The 25,080-nt window shown below is 42.4% G+C and overlaps 1 protein-coding gene across 1 annotated transcript in view; it reads right to left on the bottom strand.

Moving 5' to 3' along the window:
* Positions 1-15,608: 15,608 nt before the first annotated feature.
* The window catches only part of CACNA1E (calcium voltage-gated channel subunit alpha1 E), a 97,761-nt gene continuing 88,289 nt past the window's right edge, over positions 15,609-25,080 (bottom strand). The window contains exon 40 of the mRNA XM_033196736.1: positions 15,609-24,113. Coding sequence (XP_033052627.1) covers positions 23,571-24,113 — 543 coding nt within the window. The 3' untranslated portion in view covers positions 15,609-23,570. The remainder of the gene's footprint in view (positions 24,114-25,080) is intronic.

The following is a 25,080-nucleotide window of genomic DNA, read 5'->3' as shown; positions in this document are numbered from 1 at the left end:
CCCTTCTCCCAGCCCTTAAACCGTGGCCTGCAAACTTTCTCAAGAAACTAATCTGGGGCAATCATAATACTCACTTTATTTGTTTCCTGTGTCTCAAGGATTACTCTTCTTCATTGCCAGATATGCAGTGTCTTACAAACCATTGTTTCCTATAGATGGTCCTTTTTTTTTTTTTTTTTGGTTGGTTGAAGTTAAACATAGACCCTATTGTTCCATCTTGGATGGAAGCACATTTAGGGGTAGGGAAGAGGAATGAAATTCTAGAAGTCATATGGCCTGCCCTAGAGGAAAATACTGTTCTCTAGCTTTTCTCAGCAGCAGACATCATTTGGCTTCTCTTTTACTAGCACACACTTTAGTATCCAGATTTGATCCTCCATCTGCTTTTGTGTAATGCTGCAGCTTTCTGGAAATCATGCTTCCTGGTTGTGTATTGTGGGTAAAGAGTCAGAGTGAGCCTAATATTGATAACTAATGACATAGCAACACAGCATTTCATTATAAAATAACCTCCAGGAAGAATATTAGAAAAATCATTCAGAAACATCTCTTTCTGATATATCTGGATTACACAGGCCTGTAAGCATAGATGAAGGGCAAAATTATTCTAATAGTATTCTTATAGTCCCCAGTCTTTTCCCCCTGCTCAACAATAGTTTATTCAGTAATTGTGTTTAATGGATATGACCAGAGATATTTATTCATCATCCATGTATCCACTAAATAAATATTTATTGAGAACTTAAATGTGGCAGGCACTAGTTGGCACTTTCACCCTCTCAGGTTGTATATATGTGCCTCTTTCTAGCATTTTAAACCTTATTACTCTTTCTTATGTCCTAGAATTATGTATATGAATGTTAATGTTCTCATTTGATGTGTAAGCTTATTTCATTCATAGTCCCTTCCTCATTTGACATCTATGAATCCCTCATAGCACTTAGCACAGTTCCTGGAATCTAGAAAGGTCTCAAGAAATTATTGCCATTTGGAAGGATCTTTTTTTAAAAAAATTTATTTCCACAGGTTTTTGGGGAACAAGTGGTATTTGGTTACATGAGTCAGTTCTTTAGTGGTGATTTGTGAGATTTTGGTGCACTCATCAACTGAGCAGTACACACTGAACCTAATTTGTTGTCCTTTATCCCTCACCCCCTTCCCACCCTTTCTCCCTGAGTCCCCAAAGTCCATTTTATCATTCTTATGCCTTTGCATCCTCATAGCTTAGCTCCCACTTATGAGTGAGAACATATGATGTTTGGTTTTCCATTCCTGAGTTACTTCACTTAGAATTATGGCCTCTAATCCCATTCAGGTTGCTGTGAATGCCATTAATTCATTCCATTTTATGGCTGAGTAGTAATGAACTTTTCAATACACATGTGCATTTGTGGTTTTAATGTGTAGATGTATACCCTGCTTGTATGTGCATTCCCTACTTACAGCCTTGTAGCTTTCACACAGGAAACAATTTTAAGGAGACAGTATGGTTATTTCTAAGTCATACCTTCCAAACAGTAACAGTTGCCGCTCTGCTAGTTTGATCAAAACAAGGCAAGAGTGCCCTAAGGGGCCCTAGTTGGCGACTTTAAAAGGAAGAGGGTTTTATTTCTCATAAGTATGAATACTTGTAAAAAGGAAATTTTTAACAAGTATCCATATTTAATACTTGTGTTGGAAATTATGATGCTAATCATTTACAGTGATGGACATAGCCATTCCTATGGATGCACTACAGCTTTAGGCTGAAAGGTAGCAAGGGGAGTGCAGACATATACAAATATTACCCATCTCCCCCAATACATTTCAGCTCAGACTAAATGATAACAAATGAGAAAATTTTTCAGCAGAGGTTACTTTTAGCTTCATTTAGGCCCTATTGACTTCTCCATTTAGTTATTTTATAAATTTTACCAGGGCTGGGAATCAGCTTTTGGTCTCTACCTATATCTTCTGTGTAATACTCCTCTCTGCACACATTCAGGTCTATATCAATGAATCTTTGTTATACTCCTCTGCACACATTCAGGTCTATATCAATGAATCTCAAGTTCACAGGGCTGGCTGATCGTTGTCCGGGATAAAAGGACTTTGAGGAACAGCAGGCTGGGTTTATTGCTCGAAACTAATTCTAAATCTATGGAGTTAGAGGTGCACATCGAAACCTCTCTCAAGACGTGAGGCTATCATTATTCTTATCCTCAAAATATTACAAGAAAAAAAACTATAGACCGATATTTCTCATAAACATAAATGTAAAAATCCTTGATAAAATATTAACAGATTTGAACTAAGCAATTTATAAAATTAACCCAGAAATATTTGAAAGGATTTCATACAATCCAAATTATAATCATAACAGGCTGCTGTTGAGGAAATTGACAAGTTGATTCTACAATTTATGTAAAAATACAAAGCGCTAAGAATAGTCAGAACAATTCTGAAAAATTGGGCTAACATTATTTGACTTCAAGATTTATTATAAAACTATCAAGATAGTATGGTTGGTATAAATATAAATATATTTGGTATATTTATATACACTTGGTATAAATATAAACTTATAGAACAATAGAGGACTGTAAATATTCCAAAAATAGACCCACATGTATATGGTCAGTTGATTTTTGTTTTAACAATTCAATATAATTGAATGGAATAAGTTTAGTCTTTTGCTTTTTTTCTGTTTTAAGGGTGCTAGAACAACTTGATATCCATATGGGGGCAAAAAGGAGCTGCAATTCTTCATACAATAAACAAAAAATACAAAATGTTTGTCCTATGAGAAAATATAGAAGAAAGTTATCATGGGAGGCTAGCAAACTTTCATCTGTAGTCTCCTTGTGTAGGCAGAATAATGGCCCTCTGAAGATGTTCATATCTAATCCCTCCAACCTGCATGTTACGTTATTACATGGAAAGAAAGGAATTAAGGGACAAGGTGGAATTAAGCTTGCTAGTTGGCTTACCTCAAAATAGGGAGATTATCCTGGATTGTTTGAGTGGGCCAAATGTAAAATCAAGGGTCTTTAAAAGCAGAAAAGGGAGGCAAAAGAGAACTAGACAGATAGCAGTATGAGAAGGACATGGCCTGATGTTGAAGACTTTGAAGACAGAAGAGCAGGCCATGAGCAAAAGAATGTGGGAGGTCTCTAGAAGCTAAAAAAGGAAAGGAAATGCATTCTCCCCTAGAGTTTCCAGAAGGGAATACACCCTGCTTACTTGTTGACCTTTGCCCAGTAAGATCCATGTTGGCTTTCTGCTCTATAGAAGTGTAAGATAATGAAATTTGTGTTGCTTTAAGCCACTAAATTTTTAGCAATTTTGTTATAACAGCAATAGTATACTCCTGCTGAAGATAAACTATCAAGAAGATTCTAAAACAGACATGGCCATGTTCTGTGCCATATGACTTCTAATCCCAATTTAGCTGCAGCTAATTTATGCATGAAAGACATTGCAAATAAAAGCTGCCCATCTATAGTTTGGCCGGTAGCCTATTAGATGTTGATTAAATTGGGTTAATCAGGTGTTTTTTTTTTTTTTCTTGAGATTTTGAACTCAGATATGAGAGAATCAGAATTACATAAAAAAAGAAGAAGGAAGTGGAAAGACCACGGGGAATCAGCCAAGAGGAGAGTAGCTGAGTCATGCTGATGGCTGGGGGATACAGGGTTGCCTTGAATGGATGCCTGCTTCTACGGGGTCAGTTGTTAGCCTATCTGCCAGGTCACCAGAATTCTGCAGACTACAAACTTTTTCCAGTCCCAGTGGCATCTGGTCATATGGTCAAGATGACTGCTTTTCTTATGTCCAGAGATAGCCTTATTAAATTTCTTCTAGTACTAGTGCTAACCTGAGTGGATGTAGCTATTCTTTGCAAGCAATAGAGCTTAAGTAATTCTAGTATTTAGAATTTCAGAGGCTCTGAATGGTCGGTGATTGTTTGGAATACTTATGCTTTGTTTTTATTTTAGTTAAGGAATGGCCTAAGAGACTGTAACGAAGACCTCAAAGCATAGGAGTTGGAAGAAGTTATAGGTTTATATATTTCTCATTTAACAATCCAAAGTTAGGCAGCCAGTCATGGTAGGTCGGACAGTACTACCCTACCCTACACGATCATCCAAGAACTTTGTTTCCTTCTACCTGGCTGCTTCACCGTCCCTTGGGGATATTTTCTGCCCTCACCTGCTCCCATTTGGCTTACCAGCACCACAACTGCCTTCTAGCCCAAAGAAAGAAGAGAAGACGAGAAAGTCAATTGTAAGCATTTCTTTTTAAGAAAGTTGTACGTATCACTTGCGCTTTTGTTCCCGGACCAAAATGAGGGTCGGGCTGCTTATTCTTGTGACCCAATAATGAGATGCAGATGAACTAGGAAAGAAGAGAGTTTATTTCTGTAACTGGGTACAGGGAGAAGGCCTGGAAAACATCACCAGAACAACTCAAAAATTATAAAGTTTTCTATAGCTTATATACCTTCTAAGCTATATGTCTATGTGCAAGCATGCATTTATCTAAAGACATAGTGATTAACTTCTTTTGATCTATAACTAAGATCTGAGTCCTGAAGACCTCCCTCTGGATCCTTAGTAAATTTACTTAATCTAAATGTGTCCAAGTGGTGGGGTGATTACCCCTATCTTGTCTTCGGCTAAATTATGGAGGTTTGAGGAGTTCCTTCAGACACCCAGTAAACTTGTTTGTGGAAGTCTGAGGAGTTTTTTCAAAACCCCAGTAAAACTTGTTTAATTCTAAAGGAGTCCTGTTAAGAATTCCTTCGTTATCTTGTTATCTTAGTTATCTTGTTAAGGCCCAGGAAAGGCCTGGGCAAAACTCTTGGTGGGCTTTTATTACATTCCAGCCTTTGTATAAGGACACTGGCTCTATCAGCTTTTAATATTTAACTTAAGCACTCAGTCAGTGCTGGAACAGTTGTTGTGGAGGCCTGCGTTCATAAAACCAGGCCTGCCACACTTTGATTCCACTGGTGACAACTTAATCACTGTCTACATCTAGCTCCAAGGTGGTCTGGGCAATGCTGTCTCTGGTTTGGTAGTAATGTGACCTAAAATACCAGTGAGAAAGTCTGTTCTTAGAAGAAGGGAGAACAAATATTGGGAACAATCATCAGTTCCTTCCATGGTTTCTGATGTTCCTCTGAAAATATTATTACTGTATGCTAGGTCCCTGTTGTGTCAGAAATGAAAACTGTTGAAACATTAACACAGTCCTCACCTTTGTGTAGCTTACATTCTAGTGGAATGGATTGACCAGTTGTAACTTGGTGTGATTATATAACATTGCAATAACAGGGAAAGTACAAGGTACTATGGCAGTACATAGAAGAAGTGCTCCACCCAGAGTTATACCACTGGGGAAGATTTTTTGCCTCAACTCCTCCTGAAGGTGGAGTAGGAAGCTAGGCAAAAGATAGTTGGGAAAGGTTTTCAAGGTAAATAAAAATGCATGCCTCAGTCTGGAGGTGAGAGAAAGCATGTTGCAATAAGGAAACTGAAAGGTCAGTGACTCTCTTATATCACTCTAGCATATTCTAAGTGAATCATCCACTTCCTTCAATTAAACATTTTAGTACCTATTATGTACTAAGTACCATTCTGGGCACTGGCAAACTTAAATGACAGAAAACCTTATTTTTAAGCCAAGAACCGTCATTCTGTAGCTGTGTGAATTTGAGTGAATAAGTTACTTCTCTGGGCTTCTTTTTCGTTTCCTTTTCATTCATTAAATAAGATTAGACTATCTCTAATTTTTCTCCCAGGTAAAACACCCAATCATGAATAATTTCAAAAGTATCTCATTCTAACCACATTCTTGATGCATACTGAACTGCTGGCAGAGTATATGTACAAATACAAAATCTCACAGCCTTCATAGTCATGAAGGATTACCCTAGTAGAAGGTCAGAACGTATAGGATTACTTTATATACAATAAGATTAGCAAACACTGATTGAGAACCAGCCCTGTCCTAAATATTGTGCATATTAATCTATTTAATCCTTGTAAGAATCATATGAGGTGGGAACAATCATTGTCTTCATGTTTCACATGGAACTGACTTTCCTAGGGTCCGGAGGTAGTGAAAGCAATATTTGAACCCAGCCAATTTGGCCCCAGTCTTTGCTCTTAGTTGCTATACAAAATTGGCATAGTAATAAATAAATGGCATAAATAAATACATGGCATATTAATATTGTACACCAGGGTCATTTAGTCTCCAAGTAGTAAATTTCCCCCTTTATTCCTCGTTCTTTCATATTGGGTTCTTATAATATTTAGTACTCGCTGCACAGTTATTACTACACAAAGTAAATGTCCTGTAAATGGGTGAAATTAGTAAATAAATTGATTAGGATAATGCCTAAAATTTGATTATGTTTTTGAGGTGATGAAAACATTCTAAGGTTGTCAGTGGTGATTGTTTCATAATTCTATATAATAAAAACCATTAAGCTGTAATTTTTTTTTTTTTTTTTTGAGACAGAGTCTCGCTCTGTGGCCCAGGCTGGAGTGCAGTGGTGCAATCTCGGCTCACTGCAAGCTCCGCCTCCCGGGTTCACACCATTCTCCTGCCTTAGCCTCCTGAGTAACTGGGACTACAGGCGCCCGCCACCTCACCTGGCTAGTTTTTTGTATTTTTTAGTAGAGACGGGGTTTCACCGTGTTAGCCAGGATGGTCTCGATCTCCTGACCTCATGATCTGCCCGTCTCGGCCTCCCAAAGTGCTGGGATTACAGGCATGAGCCACCGTGCCTGGCCCTAAACTGTAATTATACATGGATGCACTGTGAGATGTGAATTGTATCTCACTAAAGTTGTTAAGGGACAAAAATGTTAAGACAAAACTCTGCAATTCATGAATAAAGAATGTTTTATTGAAAAAAATGCTTTTCTTTGAAACATATGCAACCCAGTCTGTAGGAACTGTGGCTCAAGAAGCTGGTTATCGTAGTCAGCTCCAGTTGTTATAACACATTACCAGAGACTGGGTGGCTTAAACAACATTTATTTCTTACTGTTCTGGAAGCTGGGAAATCCAACATCAAGGTGCAGTAGATAAGGTGTATGGTGAGGGCCTGCTTCCCGGTTTGTAGGTGGCTGTCTTCTTGCTGTGTTGCTTCTGTGGTGCAAAGAGTACTAGCTACCTTTCTGGCCTCTCCTTGTAGGGGTGTTACAATGGTTTGGATGATGGTGCCACTCCAAAATTCATGTTAAAGCTTAACCTCCAATACAAAAGTATTAGGAGGTGTGGCCTTTGGTAGGTCACATCTGCCGTGAAGTCACGAGGGTGGAGCACTTTTATAAAAGGACTGGAGGTTGAAGGGAGCACTCTCTTGCCCTCCTGTCTTCTGCCATGTGAAGACACAGCTATTAGATGCCATCCTGTAAGAGAGAGCAGCCCATAACAGGCACCAGTGCTGGTTCCTTGATCTTGGACTTCACAGCCTCCATAACTCCAAGAAATAAATCTCTGTTCTTTATAAATCACTCAGTCTACAGTATGTTGTTATAGTAGCACTAGTTGACTAAGACCGATACCCATCCCATTTATGAGGGCTCTACCCTTCAGATCTAATTAGCTCCCACTGGCCTCACCTCTAAATAGCATCACACTGGGGTTAGAGTTTTAACATATGAATTTTGGGGAGACACAAACATTCAGTCCATTGCATTGATCATACCAATGCTTTGAATGGATTGTCTCCACATCTCCACTAGGCTTCAATTTGTTGTCACCATTGCTAAAGCAATTCCCAGTCCACACCTGGAAGGTGAGAGGAATGGATGCTTTCCCCTCCATTTTCTGGATGGGGCCCTTTTCACAGACTCCTAGTTGTGGAAATCTTTGTGCTTTTCTGTGGGTCTGTGGGTCTCCTCCCTTCACCTCACCCAGTTCTAATGATGGATGCTGCATGTGAGGAGATTGGTGGGGATGGGGATCTGGGTTCAGTCCTGGATGATGTACTTTAAGAAGACAGTAATGTTGTAAATCATACCTGGAGGAGAACTAGGAGTTTGGAAAGGGGACTTGACACCTGAATAAATTAGGCACATATAGCATAGGTAGGTCTTGATAACTTTTTTCAAATATTTGAAGAATTGTCTTCTGGAATAGGAATTAGACTTAGGTAGCTCCAGAGGACAAGCCTATGAGCATTATTAGACAAAAGTCACATGGAGAAAGATTTCTGAAGACTAGCAGTATGCGTTCAGATATAAAAACAAAAAATAAAATGGGAGAAGACAGACACTGAATAAAACAACATGAAATGGGGCCCATCCCAAATTGCCAGCTTTTTAGTCAAAGTCAGCTTAAAACACTACATTAGAAAGCTTACCCTTTGCCCTGAAATTTAAGGACTGATTCTACATGCTATGGAAAAACCAGAGATGAGGCATACTGACATGAAATGCCTTGGGTCCAATTCTATGAACTGCAAAATTGGGAGACTGAATTGTTTTATTATGTCTAATCTCAGGTACCTTTTTTTTGAGGCAAAGCCTCACTCTGTCACCCAGGCTCGAGTGCAGTGGCGCGATCTTGGCTCACTGCAATCTCTGCCTCTCGGGTTCACGCCATTCTCCTGCCTCAGCCTCCCAAATAGCTAGGACTACAGGTGCCCACCACCATGCCTGGCTAATTTTTTGTATTTTTAGTAGAGACGGGGTTTCACCATGTTAGCCAGGATGGTCTCGATCTCCTGACCTTGTGATCCGCCTGCCTTGGCCTCCCAAAGTGCTGGGATTACAGGCGTGAGTCACCATGCCCAGCCTCAGGTACCTTTAAAATTAACATCTCGTGTCCTGGCTGAATCAGTGTGAGGTCTCAGAACCTTGTATACAAAAGCAAACTGGCTCAAAGCAGCTGATGCTTCTAAGAAACTTCTCAAGAAGGAAAACAAGACATTACAGCTTCTGTTCCTTGGAAGCTGACATCAGCTACTCACAGAAAAGAAATGCCAAACCCTATAAATATGGCTACATCTAGTGAGTCTCTATTTTCTGTTTGTCAAATACTTTTTGAAATGATGATTTTTCGAGAAGGATAACATGATCAGACAGTCGCAAGAAAAAGGGACCATGTAACCCCCAAATGCTATAAATGAAAATAAATTTGGACCAAGAGTGGAGTGCAGATTTGAGATTTTATTTTAGAACACGTTGCAGTTGCGTATTGTGTGGCTTCAGGCAACATAGACTTCTTATCCATAAAATGAGCTATAATTAAATCTCTGCTTTTCAAACATAGGTCCTTGGACCATGTATAATCAGAGTCATCCAGGGTGCTTATAAAATTGCAGAATTTGGGACCCTACCTAAGACATACAGAATCAGAGTTTTGGAATTAGAACCCAGACATTTACATTTTCAATAAGCAGCCCAGGGAGTTCTGATATACACTGAAGTTTGAGAACTACTGGATCAGGTAGTTACTAATATCCCTTTCATCCTGCACATTTTCTCATTCAATGATTTTTCACCAACTGTGGAGAACCTGGAGCATCTTTCAAGCCAAAATTTGGTCTTGCATCTTACTCTTTGTGAGGAGAGCGAAGATGACCAATTGTTGGTTTGCAGTGAACTAAGGGGATTCCCAGGCTGCAGGATTTTCAGTTTTAAAACCAGGACAGTCTGGGTAGACTGAAAACGAATCAGTCACACCACAAGGACCCAGTTACAGTGGCTTCTTATTCTGGTGCAGAGACCTACCAGTTCACAAAAGTGCCAGCAATTCTCTGTCCAGTGTGCATTCACAACAAGCCGAGGATTATTTTCGCTGACACTCTGTTTAGCAAAAGGTCAGGCTGCCTTTGTGCACCCCCTGACATGAGGATCAGGTCAGAAACCATGTTGCTCACTCTACAGTCCATTTGCTCCCAGTGAAGATGGAGGTGGGTGGTCTTCAGTCTCCGAGGAGTTGTCAAGGAGGTTTTAATCAGCTGCTCCCAGCCATCTGTACAGCTTTTAAGATCAGCAAACGTGAGTCATCTCTGCTGCATCCATGCAAACCACCCATGGAGAGTTCGACCTCCGCCTATTTCTAGAGAGGCATTTAACGAAGACTGACCTAATTCAAGCAAAAATAGGTCTTGATTAGTGTGTGACTAACCTGCTTATTTCTCTAATTAAAAAAGAGTCTTTCTTCTATGCTGAGTGATTAGATTGTGATGCTTGATAATGGTAAAGTTGCCAGTTACCATTTTTCTTCTTTTTCTTTTCCTTCTTCTTCCGCTCTTTTCCATACCTATTTTTTCTCTCTCCCTCTCTTAAAAAGATAAAACAACAACTTATGCTGGCATACAGTTATGCTGCCTGAGAACCTCTGTTATTTCCTCAATCTTGCAGAGCAGCTGCCATTCAGAACTCTAGTTATTGCCCAAGGTTAAAGTCATCTCCTCCCAGTTCAGATGTGACTGGCAGCTGCTTCTCCCCACAGACACGAATTCAGTGTGCAAAGACCCACCTGGCACCAGGAACTCCTTGTTAGCTCACCTACTCCACTGTTAGCCGAGGGGGCATCACCAATCTCCCCAAGCAGCACTCACGCCCATACAACATGGCTTATTTTAAATTGATTCTAAGAATCGGAGTTATTTAAAACAGTTACAGTCTATCTATGGAGACCCTCTCCTTTATTTTTAATGACATACCCCACACTGAATAAAAGAAAAGCGATTGAAAAAGATAGTTTCCAAATGCCTGGAAAAGAAGAAAGGTGATCTGATAGGTCTGGGGCAGAAATATAACAGGGAAATAGAGTCCCAGGCAAAAGGAGTTAATATGACAAGAGAGGACTTTCAGTAGAATTGGTTAACCAATTTTACCTCGGCAACTAGTTTGCTTCTCCTTAGACAAATATTTGAGGTGAGTTTCACTTTAAGATATGCTGCTGGAAATTGTTCATCTATCAATTTATTATTAACACAATCCTATTTTTAAGGGACAATTATTGTGTTTTAATGAAGAAAAGACTGCTTTGATGACATACATTAAGCTTCTATAATTTATCTCCACCACTGGCTATGATTCTATCAGAGGATTTTCTTATTAGAAAATGGGACTGTGGTCTGATTTCTTTTGGTCCTTGGCTCATCATGTGAGAAATGTTCTGAAAAAGCTGAACATATTCGCGACAGAGCTGTATATGTCCTTAAGGGAAACTTGAAAGGTATCCTGCAGAGGGTCCCTTGGGTCTCTTAGGGCAGTGGAGAATCAGCAGGGAATGTCTGAAGGCTTCACTAGTACTGGTCAAGCTCACTGCCTTCCACTGGTGGGTATAGACATGTGGAGCTTGTGTTGCTGAAAGAATTAAATGAGACCCTCTGAGGTAGGCTAAAAATGGGGGAGATAAATCAGGTCTCCAGAGGGTCTGGTATGACCCTTACTCATTCATGTTTTCACTGTTAGCTGTGCGCACTCTCATGCAGAATTCAATGGCCAGAAGTTTGTATCTTGGTCTTGGAGAATACAGTTATTTCTCTATTTTGAGTTTCTTCCTTATTCAGGTAAGTAAACCTGGTTTGGTTTATCCGTACAATGTCTGTGCCTAGTCTCCCCATGATTTTAATACTTGCCATTGCTGTTTGCCAATACAGGGATAGTGTGAAGGCTAAACTCTGAGAAATGGCTTGTAAGCTCTCCCTTCACTCTCCAGCCTGTCCTTGAAAGATCTCTCAAAGATCTGCCCTTGAACTAGAGCAAGATACCTCCTCCTGCCCCTCTTCCTGACATCTTCGCCCCCATCCTTATGGCCCAGCCAACTCTTGTTATTCTTTAGGCTTTGTCTCAAATAGCAGTTCTCCCTGGAAGCCATTTCTGACTCCCCAAGTTGCTTTTAGGGGCTTCCATAGTACCCTGAAAATCCCTCACCCTCAGAAAGATTACACCATGGTGCAGTGGTTTGTTTCCTTATCTGTAGCTTCCATTAATCTGTGAACAACTTAAGGACACTGCTTCATCTGGCTTGCTTATTAAAACCCTAGTGCTTGGCACCATAGTAAATGGTTAATAAATACATTCAATGAATGAGTGGACTAATAATAGCAGTCATGTTTCATTGAATTCCAGCTATGTGATAGACACCATGCTGGGTTCTCTCTCTCTCTCTCTCTCTCTCTCTCTCTCTCTCTCTCTCTCTCTCTCTCTGTGTGTGTGTGTGTGTTTAAACCTAAAAACAACTATGCAAAGTTAGTCTTGTTATTCTAATTATACAGTTAAGGAAATCAGGGGTTACAAGCTAAGTAACCTGGCTGGGGTCACTGTTAAATGCATAGCTAGAATTTCTACCCAGGTCTACCTAATGCCTTATGCCAGTGTATTTACTGAGCTATATTTATGTAAGTTGCCCTTTTCTCTTCCACCCCACCTCCCAGATAGCCACATTGTATTCCCATCAATGTCAAGCCATCTGATCTGGTCACAGGGGCAAGCAGTATGTCCAATATGCCAGGAAATCAGCCTGGATTCTGTCCTCTATTTCTAGGCCTGAATAGTTTGGTTCAACTGTCATAGCTCTTTCTTTGAATTACTTTGATGAAAATAGCTCATTTATGCCTGGTCTTTCCATGATACCTCCTGCTACTGTTGCAGGGGTTATAAACAGGCTCGGGGTGGGACTAGAGGATGTAAACACTCAGATATTTTGGTACCCTTTTCAAGGGAGAGGATATATAGCTTCCATTAGGTTCCTAAAGGAGTCTTCTGGACACATTAGCAAAAGAAGCCTCCTGGGGTGTGTTGCGGTTATTTTTTCCTTCGTTTTCGGACGGTTGTGCTAGGGTTGCTGAGGCTACCCTCGGGAGTCTAATATGGCAGTCCAGGTTTGCAGGAGACTTTCTTGGCCTTTGGAAAACCCATTTTAGAGTGTTTCCAAATGTCAAATCCCTCACGTATGAAATGGACTAGGGCAGAATCAATACTTAGGCTCTCCCTTAAGTCAACATTCTGGGCTCTGTGATTCCTACGTGTTGTAGAATCATTTAGATCAGCAGGTGAAGGCTATAGTTGATTTTAAACATACACATGATTTTGCATGCAGAAGCAGCGGATGGGAATCTGGAAGCAGTGCCCTGAGGGATGGGAGCCCTCTTTCTGGATGGATTTATAGTGCTTGACTTCAGTCAAGCATTGTTTCGCCTTCTGGTATCCTGAATATTCCCCTGGCGATCTCCTGGAAAGGGTTTCTCAATTTACTTATGTCCAGAGTTGATGCTTTATGAACTAATCATTCTTTATTGACCACTTAGGAATGGTCTTCAAAAAGTATTATTATTATTTTTTCCTTTTTTCTAATGGACTAACCATTAGGCCACTGACCCTAAATTTATGGTTCACTTACATGTGCCGTCAATGAGTTACTTGATATTTCGAATTGCCTTGAATATTGCTGTGTTTATAGGTGTACAGTGTTTTCAATGCTGCCATTAACTTTATTGGCTACTTTTACAATTACCATCTCCCACTAACGTTTTTCCCATTTTGTTATTAAATGAATATGGAAATTAGAAATGAAGAATAAACAAAATTATGACTTGTTTCTGAGACAAGAGTGGCGGCATTATTTTAAAATAGCTACACAGTAATGATTTGCTTTTTAAATGTATCCCCTTTTCCTTAGAAACTTGCTAAGGATCAACTAGTCCTCTGTGTTTCATTAACAGAAGGGGAGCACCCACCAGCGTATTCTCAGCATGTGGTCCTGAAAGGTTCAGTTTCTCAGATGTGGTGGGTTTGGGGAATGCACTTGTATATGGTGATAATGATGACAACAATGGTGAGACCTGACATTTATCAGATGCCTATTGTGGACAGACACAGGCTCTTCTCTTCATATACTCTGTGTTCACTCTGCCCAACCACGCTATGGGGTAGTTGCTATTATTGTTCCCATTTTAAAGGTGAAGAAAGTGAGTCTTGGGTTAAGTGGCCAACTCGGGGCCACACACCATGTAACTGGTGGTGCACAGGTTTGACTTCAGTTGGTTCTATTCCAGCACTTGCATTTGTAGCCTCTATTCTTTTCTTTCTTTTTGTTGCAGGTGTTTAAGGAGTTCCCGGGGTATGTGCGCCTGTGACTAGTCCCAATATTTTGTGATTAAATGTTTAAAAAACTGAAATCTGGGTCTTTAGTTTGGGAATTTTCCCAGCTCATTAGCAAAGTAATGTGATACACAAGTAAAGACAAGTTTCAAATATCCCAAAGGCAGAATAGAAGGTTTAGGAACATGATATATAAAGGTAACCAACAGATGATCAGATCATAGCACAAAAACACTCAAGAGAAACTCAGAACAGTGTCTGTTTTTCTTTATATCTGTTTCCTAGTGCCATTAGCCTGTGGAAAACTGTGGACCTAAGTTCCAGGTTAGAAGAAAACAAGAACAGAAATCATCAATCCATGTAAATTGCTTACAAACCAACCTTTGCCCAAGAAACCAATTTATTATCTCATAAAAGTGTGAAGTTAAAGGTTGTCAAATTCTAACTCCAATGGTGATAGAAGCCACAGGAAACAAATTATGACTGAAAAATAACATAAAATTTAAGAGTTGTAGAGAATCTTAGAAATTTCTAAAATCCAGCCTCCAAGGACCTAGACCTCCCTGAGAGATGACCACATATCACATTTTTGGATGTTTTTAATCAAAAGAAAAATCCTAGCTAATAAAGTCATATATCTTAGGACTCAAGAAATATCTTGGCTCAAACTTAGGGGACTTATTTTGGAATGCTGGTTTCTATCTAATTGATAAAAGCGTTGCTCAGAGTAAAATAATTAACACTAGGATTAGATGATGATATTTCTCCAAGCAGAATGAAGCAGACAGTTCTCGGAGTGGCAAATCAAATGGATGCCTGGGCCTGGGGCTTGCTGCTTTCTTTGTGGCAAGGGAGCAATTGCAGTGAAATGGGGAGTGATGTAGACAGGAGGAAGAATGGACAGTATCTCCTAAGAGTCTTGGGAATCAGCTACTTCCTGAACTTGGTGGCTGAGCTGGTGTCCTATAATCCCACCATTTTTCAGAGAGGAGACTGGTCATAGCTCTTCTGGTCACAGAGCCCTGTTGTTCCATAAGGAAGTTCTCTGCCTACCTTGTTAAATTCCTCACTTGGAGATCAGGACAGTGTCCTGATTAGAAAATCTGTTTCTCTCTTTCAGGGAACGAGTTAGTATGGAATCTTTTAAAAAAAAATATTATCCAAAGCAGAGAATATTTTTTTCCTATTTTTTCTTTTTAAGAGGTGAGGGTCTCACTCTGTCATCCAGGCCAGTCTCGAACTCCTAGTCTCAAGTAATCCTTCTGCCCTAGCTTCCTGAATAGCTGGGGTAACAGGTGCGAACTACCACACACAGCACAAAGTGCATTTTTAGTAAAAGAAAACCTTTCAGGGCCAGGATGTCCCTGGGACTTTGAAAGCCTCCTGAATTCCTCCTGAGTGGTGTGAGCAGACCCCAACTAAGTGCAGCTGCAGAGCCTGCTGCCAGCTTACCCTGAGGGTCCTGGTGGGCTTCACTCCCATGATCTCCCTTTTTGGTAGCAGCAAAGAAACACATCAAGTGAGGGAAATCAGGCCGATACATTCTTTACAACAAGGTTTTATTTATTCTTTTCTTTTATCCCCCCCAAAACATTAAAGTTTTTCATCTTTCTTTTATTTTTAATGGTTTTCCTTTTGGATCCAAACGAGCATCTATATTACAGGATATCCGCCTGGTCAACATGCAGTGCTGAACTGTGGCTTTAGGAGAGATGCACCGATACTCTGGGTGGGCCAGCATCGGCTGCCATTCAAACACCGTGACTGCAGGGGTGTCAGGCTGGCACACCACAGTGGATGCTGCCCTAAGGAGGTGTCTTGTGGGGCATGACTTGCACGTTTTAGAATGCAGGTAGCAGCATTTTAACAGCCTGAGGCAGAGCACCCAATTTCCCTCCTGATTTCATATTACATGCTCATCCTCTAGGAGCAAAACAAAGAGGGAATGGCCTGACCATGGGCCCCAAAGGACAGAGGGTGTGGACCCTGTAGTCCACCTCCTTGCAATGTTGTTATTTGAGGCTAGAACCGGTGCACCCTGCAGAGTCTGAAATCTGTTCCTGATGAAGCTCATCCCTGTCCCACTCACTGGCCCTTCTCCCATCCCATGGTATTCTCACCACTAGGAAGTTAATAGAATCTCTCCATTATTGGTGCTACTATGTTGAAGAGTTGCTAAAGTCATAAAGATTGTCTTCGAGCCGCTTTAAAGCAAGAACCTCTTTCTCTCCATCTCTTAGATCTGGAAGAGAATTTCGGGAATCTATTAATCCTCTGAGGCCTTCAAATCCACTACCCAAGGTGAGTTTAACAGAAAGAACTTCTCTGAATCCAGTCTTGTGCTAAGAAGTTTACACATAATTTAAGTGAAAAAGAGGATCCAAGGTTACACATCTGTAAGTCTGTCCCCTTCTGGGACCTGTTATTTTCTACCTCACTTTGCTTTTGTTCTACAGCTTGTCTTCCTACCCTCTACTCCAATGTCCCAGCCATGAAATGCCAAACACATGTAGTGAATTAGGCTTTTCTCCTCCATTTGTTGTTCTGGGTGAATTCAAATCTTGGACTCAGTTTGAGTGGAGTTGGACTGCCCTCTAATATCACCAAGAGGCAAGTTCCTCTGCAATTGCAGCAGTTGGGGTGGCTCTGTATAACTTTTGACTGGTTCACAAAACACCAGGATAGAAAAACACTGACTAAAGTTCAGCCTGCAGGCTAAGTATATATCCCAATTGGTAGCCATTAAAACTTAATACCTATGTTTTTACTAACTCCACTGGGATCTGCCTAATATTATACAACTCCATATCAAATGTAACTAAGACCACAACTACTATCTACCTTAACTGGCAGTTATATTACATTGTTTAGCCCTCATTTCATAGTACCGTTATTTTTAAAAACTGATTAATGGCACTTTAAAATTTTGGAGTATGTTTTTCCTGCTCATCCCTTATAAAAATGTTTAACAGATTTGCTTTAAGTGGTGGGTTCTTGTGCCATATCGGCCATTGCCATAAAAACAATCAGAGTACTCGAAGGAAAACTAAGTCATCAAATAAAGTCAAATTCAGACTTGGTATATTTGAATGGTTTCATTTCCTGAAAAGTTTTGGGGCCATCCTCTGAGTGAAGTGAAGAGGAAGTGGCACAGCCTAGTGTAAAGTCTAGGGTCTGGTTGTAGAATGTAGACAGCAATCCATTCTTATCTCTGACAAACTTGTAGGACAAAAAGAGAAAAGATTCGTTCAGATTTCCCGTGCTGGGTTGGAGAATATGTCTGGGTGACGATATATGACTGGCTTAAGTTTGCACAAAGAGAAGGTGACACAAGGAAGCTCTCAGATCATGAAAACCCAACTTTCTGGATTGAAAAAAAAAGTCTTGTTTTTTTTCAAAATTAGATAACAAGAAGAATAAGGGAAAATGGGAAGAACAGAGTGAAATTAAAGCAAATCCTGGATTCAGATTCCATTAAACAGAAAGTTTCCTTAAAAAAATCAAATGCTTAGAGCAATGCTGAGAATTTCATAGGTACTTCATGGGATCTAACAAGTGAAAGTTTTTTTTTTAATTGCTTTGTGGAGACTAAGTACTTTAAATTATGTATTATTAACTTAACAGACACTTTACATCATGAGTTAGCCAAACATTCATATTTCAGTTGACAGGGGAAAGAAAGTGAAGAAATGCTTGCTGAAGGCACAAGTTTGAATACAGAAAGCTGGAACATAAAAAACTATTGACTTCCAATAGTTTTCATTTATCAGATTACTACACTATTGTAAAAATTACCTTCTTATTAAGACATAAATTTTGTATTGGTTAAAGATGTCCTGAAAAAATTCTGTATCTCTTTGGCTTTCAATGAAGTTTTGGGGCAGTTTTTCATTAATTTGGGTTATATGTTACGTCCTTAGGAAAAGACAGAGGCCAATTTAGACAGAAGGAGAAAGACGACAAAAAGGAGACCAGAGAGAAAAGACAGAGGTGGTGCTATAACCTCAGATTTTTGACTCAAATATCATCTCACTAAATTTGATGGCAATCACTTCCTAAAGAGAAACAGATTCAGAAACATTGCAGATCACAAAGGTATCCTTCTTTACTATTCCATAATAGGTCTGTTACAAGAAACCCAGCCACCAACCAAACAACCCCAAACAAATAAAAATAAACATAAATCCCCACATCTGTTTTGACTTGGTCTACTCAACTCTTTCATACCTCCAAAAATAAAAATGCAAACCTCAATAGTGTATTTATAGGTAGCATGGCTTATTATAAAATCTCCTTTTGCATTTAGAAGGTCAAGATTCTAACTCCCCTACTTATAGCATGCGGAGAGAGGGTGGGTAAAAGAAAGCAAAACTACAAAAATAGAAGGGCAGTTTGGGGATGCCCCAGCCTCAGAAGCCATCAACTGGACTTTGCTATGAGCCCCATTCATACTTCTCAACTGTCTTGAGTTTTGTTCAGAGAGGATTTTCAGGCCCTTTGGGTAGGTTGGGACAATCTGTGAATTTGTTCTCTTTGGCTTGGTGTGACCTCTCTGGGATGCATACACCTCAGAAGATTAAAGCAGAAGGGATTCAAGGAAAGAAAAAGATGGCCTCCGGAAAGCAAAGATAGTTCTGTTCTTTGTCCTTTGTCCCTTAAAGCGCTATGTCTATGTACTCTGACTGGGTGGGCTGTAGCACCTAACAGCTGACAAAACACTGTAGCTCTGCAGCCAAGCCCTCCCTCCTCAGACAGCAGAGAAACCATCAGCTGCTGCTCTATTTGGGGTAGACCTGGCTATGATGTACAGGGAGGTTCAGAAAAGAAACAGCAAAAGACAAAAAGGCAAAGCTGCTGGGGCAGTGCTTATTAATGTGGGATCTCTTTGATCACCTTCTTACAAAGGTTAGGTCATAAGCCCTGAGTTAATTAATTTTGTTTGGATTTTGTTAAAATAAGAGTCTCAGTGTGGAGATATTTTAAAGAGAAGTTATCCAAACCTGAACCTGATTCCATAGAGACTCTTTCTGGAGTCAAACCATCATTCTCTGGCCACTTGCAAGGGACCCACTTCTTCCTTCTTTCCTGCATCATAAAGTCCTCTCCTATACCTCCTGGACGGTGCCCATTGCTCTGGGATCTATGAGGGAAGAACTTGCAGGATGGGTGAGAGAGCTGGTGGGGAAGAATTCACCCCAAGGCATGGCAACGCCTCTCACCAGGATTCTTGGCATATACTAGCCCTAGGCTTCCGAGGATCTCAAAACATAACAGACGTGAAACTGATGAACAAAAATAGCAGTAAAAATCCCTTAACCTTCAAGTCTCAAAATCCCTGAAAGGTAGCTATCTGCTCCCCTTCTGCTATACATTTGCTTTTTCTTTACATACAATCTCATAATATTTATATCATCTTATAAATGAGCTGAGAAATATCCCTCAACCTGTCCCTGGCCCCACCCACTAAAGAAACACTCTGTCCAAAGAAATGAAGCATCCAGAGGGCTGAGAAGTAGGATGTAATGAAAAATTGAGAACTTTTTAAAAATCAAAATTATCTGAGATTTTTGTTCCATTATGCCAGGAGAGACCTCATTTTCCTGCCATGAGCTTTTATCCAGTGGGTGAGCATTATGTCCACCCCCACGCCCTACACTGTGTGTCAGTCGTCTTGCGACGAGCACCAGGTGAGTTCCAAACCCTATTTCATTAGAATGCAGCATTCCCCAATAGGTGAGAGACTGGTGGAGTCAGTCAGGCAAGCCAATAAGCTTGGATTGGGTGGAATTAACCATCTCAGGAGTTGGATCAGATTGCTAACATGCAGCAAAACGGAGGCTGAGATGGGAGAACAGAGGGAAGATGACCCTCATGCTCACCACATAGACTCTATGGGGTCGGGGGGAATCTGTGCAGGGAAGGGAGATACTGGCTGAGAGGTGGATTATGGGGTCTTCTCTTTGTGACCCCAGAGTCAAGGGAGGTCAAAATCTAGAACATCTGGAGTTTAGCTTCTGGGCAGTGTTCTTGGTGATCTCAGTGCCCTATGGAGACACTGAGTGGGGACTACAAGTGAAGCCCAGAAGAAAAACAGATTCTTCAGCTAGAAGAGCGGCACAGACCCCCACTGACAATTGTGTTCATGACTCACGTGGAGCCAAGGGGATGCTAGCCAGTGCCAGCCCTTCATGGGGCAGGAAATTCTATGCTGACCCTGGCTCAGGGGCACCTTGGCTGGAGCCCTGCCCCTGTCCAAAGGTCGCTGGCACTTTGTCCTCTAGGAGATGGGGAGATAGACACGGAGAAAGATACAGAGAAAGAGACAGACATGCATTCCCTACCTGGAGTCTGTCTGGAGCCTTAAGTGAAATGAGGGATATCTAAACGCCAATCTACTTAGAACATCATCTCCCTGCCTTGGTTTCTTTTCTTTTCTCCTTTTACCTTCCTCTATCTTGGCTTCACTCTGTTTTGAGGAGATGGTGAAGACGAGTCATATATTAGCAAGATAAACTGAACATATGACTCAAGAGTCTTCTGAGGGGACCGCCAGTGCCCAAATTTGATCTTGTGGTATATCTCAAACACTGGTTGTAGTCTTCTTTTGCATGGAATTTCTCAAGACGCTGCTGTAATTAACCAGAGAAAAGAACAGGTGTTGGGGTCTACATGGGCCTCTTTTCAAGGGAGGCAGGCTCTGACACCTAGCAAGGGAAGGCTGGCATTCACTTTTGTTCAGAGGCAGCAGAAAACCAAACATGATGTTTGTGACTCAACAGAAAATTTTATTTTCTGGTCTTAATAGAAGAGTAAGTGCAGGCTGAGGGAAAAGAAACCCAATTTCTTGGTCAAGGGAAGGTGAATAAAAGAAATTCACTGGTAATAGAAAAACCAGGTGGTCAGTCAGGTGACCACATCTGCAGTGCTTCCAACACTTTATTCAGGACTCAAATACTTGTGTATATGAGTTCAAGGAGTTCAGGAAGGTTTCCTGGCACAGTAAATGTAGTGTTTGTTTATACTACTTGCAGGCAAATTCCATTTCTGGGAATTGCTCTGCCAGCCTGCATTTCTCCTGTTGAAATGGCATAAGGTATCACTACAATTCCCTTTCTCAAAACACCATGCAATAGACTCGCTGGCTCAGAATAGTCGTCCTGTTGTAGGCCTTCCCCTAGGGAAAGCTGCATTTCCAAAGTGGAAAAAGCAATTTCGTACACACGAAGCAGCCCATAGCAACACTTTGGCATGAAATGACACTGAGCAGAGGAAACTTTAAAAACAAAACAAGGCCCAGCATCAGCGTCTTATGTAATAATCACACCTGTTAGGATCGGGTACTGTATATCACATTCCCAGCCACCCTCAAGCACACACGTGCTAAGTGGGAGAGGAAAATGAAGACGAAAGAGGGTCTGAGTGGGAGAGCTCTGTCTCTGCCTCACTGGCCTCCTCTGTTGGGACAGCTTTGGTTTGGGGGCTGACCATGGGTCATGAAGCTTGATCAGTATCAGAAGAGAAGGCGGGGCCATGAAAAATGATTCTCCAGCCATGTGGTTGAATTTGGCTTTTCAGGGCTGATACAGCTATTATATTTCAATTTAAAAAATAGGGGAAAAAGAGGCTCCTTCTAAGAAAAATAACAGCTCTGGATTTCTCCTGCCCAAGAGGAGGAGTGTGTCTGGGCTGGAGGAGTGTTTATCCACTGAGTGCTCAGTGCAGGGCAGATCAGGATCCTGGGTGGCAGGCTCCATCTGTTCCTGTGGGGGTGGGGGGGGAAGGAGGGCCCCGTCCTTTCCCCTGCTGTGATGGCACTAAAGAGGAACTTAAGGGAAAGGTACATTTCCACCAGATAAAGCCAGTGATGTGTGCCCTCCAATGGAGCTGTATGCCATGTACCAAAAGAGCACTGGCTTGGCAAGAAAGGGCTCTCTTGCTCAGTGCTTCTGCATTTGGGCAGTTAGGAATGACAGGGTGGGACTGTCAGCCCCAGCTCTTACTCTGGGGAGGGGTGAAGCCCCATCTTGGCCCAGGGGAATATTCAAGGTGACCAGGGTCCCAGTCTTGTCATCCTGTATGATGAGGCCCCACTGGAGCCCGCTTTACTAGAAGGAGCAGCCCAGGTCTAAGCTGAGGTATATTTACTAATCACCTTAAAGCATCCTGACAAACTGACCTGAACCCCACACCAGCTGCAGACGCTGCGGTCCCAATGGTCCTGCCTCATGGGAGGTCCTCAGTAAATCCAGACTTTCCTAGAAGCTTATTTCAATCTATCTGCCTTTCCCATCTTTACAGAAGTCCCTACCCAGTGGTGGGTAGCCTACTTGGATATGTGTGTTCTGCCCTCTCAGAGGAGTGGCAGGGAAGGCTGGGCCTCTGGCACTTGGCCTTACTGGGCTTGGCACAGCACTGGCCTTGCTGCCTCACGGACCAGAGTGTGGGCTGACATTCAGCCAGGAGGTGCTGGTGTGGCCGTAGCACTGTTGCGCATATTTAATTGTTCCCACACTGGTTGGAAAACAGACTCTGTTTTGAGTCCCTTAGGTGGCCCCTGTTACTCTACCCACATTCTCAGGGTTCCCCCATGACTGGCATCTAAAGAGCCAATGCCTGGAACAGCGTGGGCTCCAGCACTACAACAAAACTCCACTTATATTGATGCCACAGCAGTTGTTAAATACTTTTACCTTCACCCTTACCAGAGCCTTAGGCACCTTTGTGGACCCTGGGGAACTTCCTGACCTGTCCTAACTAACACTCAGCACCTACTGTGAGTGACAGGCCTCAAGGATGGGGGGCTATACCCCCCAGCACCACCAGTTTCTCTGACCGTCTCCCTCATGGTAGGGGCTGCCGGGCTATGGCTTTTCTTATCCAGACCAGCCCTTGCTGCTGTTGCCTCAGCACACTGACCCCTTTCGCTTCGGCTTTCTCCTCCCTCCCTGGCATCCGATGTTCCTGACTTAGCCTGTGCTGCCCTGGGGGAAGAAAGCCACAGGGTTATGCATGAGATGCTGCTGCGTTGCCCTGGTGGCAGTGGTGCTGGCTGAGGCGTAAGAGCTGGTGAGGGAGGAGAGTCCTCTCCTATGGTCTCCACTACTCCCCAGTTAAGAGCCAGAAAGTCTTCCAGGCTTCTCAGGGCACTGAGTGTAGACATAGGCCAGCTAGATCCCTCCACAGCTTTTAGAAAAGTGGGAAGGGGCAAGGGGAAGCAAAGCCATCCTTGTGTCCCTTCTCCTGCAGGAATAACCCTCCACGTTCCTGTTTTCTTTCCCCAGCAAAGAGGCAGAACTATGGCAGTGCCCATCTTGCAAAGGGGAATAAAGCAATTTGGTGGGTTTGGTGTTCCGATTGTCCTTTACTTCCTCTTCTCTGATAATGCATGGTGTCTTTCCATCTTCCTTTTCCCTCTTCCGCCCCCCCGGGCCGCACTGGCTTCCCAATTCTGTCTTGGTTTTCTCCATGTGGGAGAAGAGCATGCATCGGAGGGGGGAGCAGCCTCTAGCATTTGTCGTCTTCTTCCGTGTCACTTAGCAGGTTGTTGACAGCCCCACACATCATGCCTGGCCCAGGCCCCCCACGCCTCCGTCGCCGATAGTGCCCATTGGGCATCTGCCAGCTGTGCCGCAGAGGTGGGGCTGAGCCGATGGTGTTGGAACGGCCCAGGCTAGTAGCTACGGCTGCTTCAAAAGTGAGCGTCTCCTCCTCGCCACAGTCTGAGGCGTGGGAGTCTTCGTGCAGGGCCAAGTAGGGCTCGGAGATGTAGCGCTGGGGGGAGGCATGTTGGCCCTGCTGGGGGTGCGGGGAGTTGGAAGACTCGGTCAGGCAAGCGTTGTTGCTCTCCAGGGCTTGGGAGGTCAGCGGGGAGCCCTCCTCGCTTCCATCAGCAGGTGGAGAGATGCTGCCTGCGTGTCGAATCAGGGAGCTGTAGGAAAGGAGGGGCCGGGGCTTTGGTGGGACGGGCGGGAGCTGCCGACGACTTCTTCTTGGGGTGCTGGTGTCAGAGACAGAGGGGATGGAGCTCTCACTTAGGGAACCTGTGCCCTGGATAGCAGGAGAGACATGGCGTGTTAGATTGGGCTTGGCATGATCCCTACTTGCAACTCTTTTAAGAGAGTCCTTGGAGTCTGAACTCTGTGGGGGAGAGGCCTGCGCTGGATCTCCCTGTAGTATTCACATCCACTCAGGGACACAAGGATTGAAGAGATTAAGGAGTCAAGAACATTTAGACCAGGACATCTCAGACTTTTAGTGAGCATACAGACCTCTGGGGATTTGGTTAAAGTGCAGATGCAGGCTCAGAAGATCTGGGGCGAGGCCTGAGAGTCTGCGTTTCTAACAAGCTTCCAGGTGATGCCAGGGGTGGCAGGTCCGTGGAACAAGCACTTGGACTACTAAGGAAGCTCTACATAGGTAACAAGGGGCACACTAAAAGAGAGACTTTAAACTTGAGAAAGACAACTCTGTGGAAAGTGAATAAACGCTGGAGTTGCTCTGTCTGGGAAACCCTTATTCCCGCCCATGTCTTCAGTGGTTTGCTGAACTCAACTTCTGGACCTGATACATGCAGTTGTTGGCTCAGGCCATACTTGCCCTCACCTATTCCCAAGGGAAACTGAGCCCAGGTTTTGGGAAGTAAACCTCCAGGAGAGCATTTCTTAAGGTATGTGTGACCTACAAACCTCTCGCTCAGAATCCTATGTAGGGGTCTTTTCAAAGGCAGATTTCTGGGTCTCACTAGAATCCTTCAGGCCCCAGGAATGTGCAGTGCTAGTAAACTTCATGGGTTAATGCTGTTCTGGTCTAAAATTTGAAAACTGTTGTTCTAGAAGGGAAACCTCTCAGCTGCTGTGTCTCCAAAGGTCTGCATTAGCAGCCCCTCCTTTTCTCCACTGATCATTTCTGTTGAGGGGGTCTCCTATTATGGGTCAAAGTGCCATGACTAGAGATAGGGCTACAGTGAGGAGGAGTAACACAGAGTCGATGAATGTTCTCATACAGCTCTGATAGT

The sequence above is a fragment of the Trachypithecus francoisi genome, unplaced genomic scaffold (genome assembly GCF_009764315.1).
Source record: "Trachypithecus francoisi isolate TF-2019V2 unplaced genomic scaffold, Tfra_2.0 Lachesis_group5, whole genome shotgun sequence".
Taxonomy (NCBI): Eukaryota; Metazoa; Chordata; class Mammalia; order Primates; family Cercopithecidae; genus Trachypithecus; species Trachypithecus francoisi.
The sequence above is the reverse complement of the archived record's forward strand: the minus strand, read 5'-3'. Positions and strand labels throughout refer to the sequence as shown.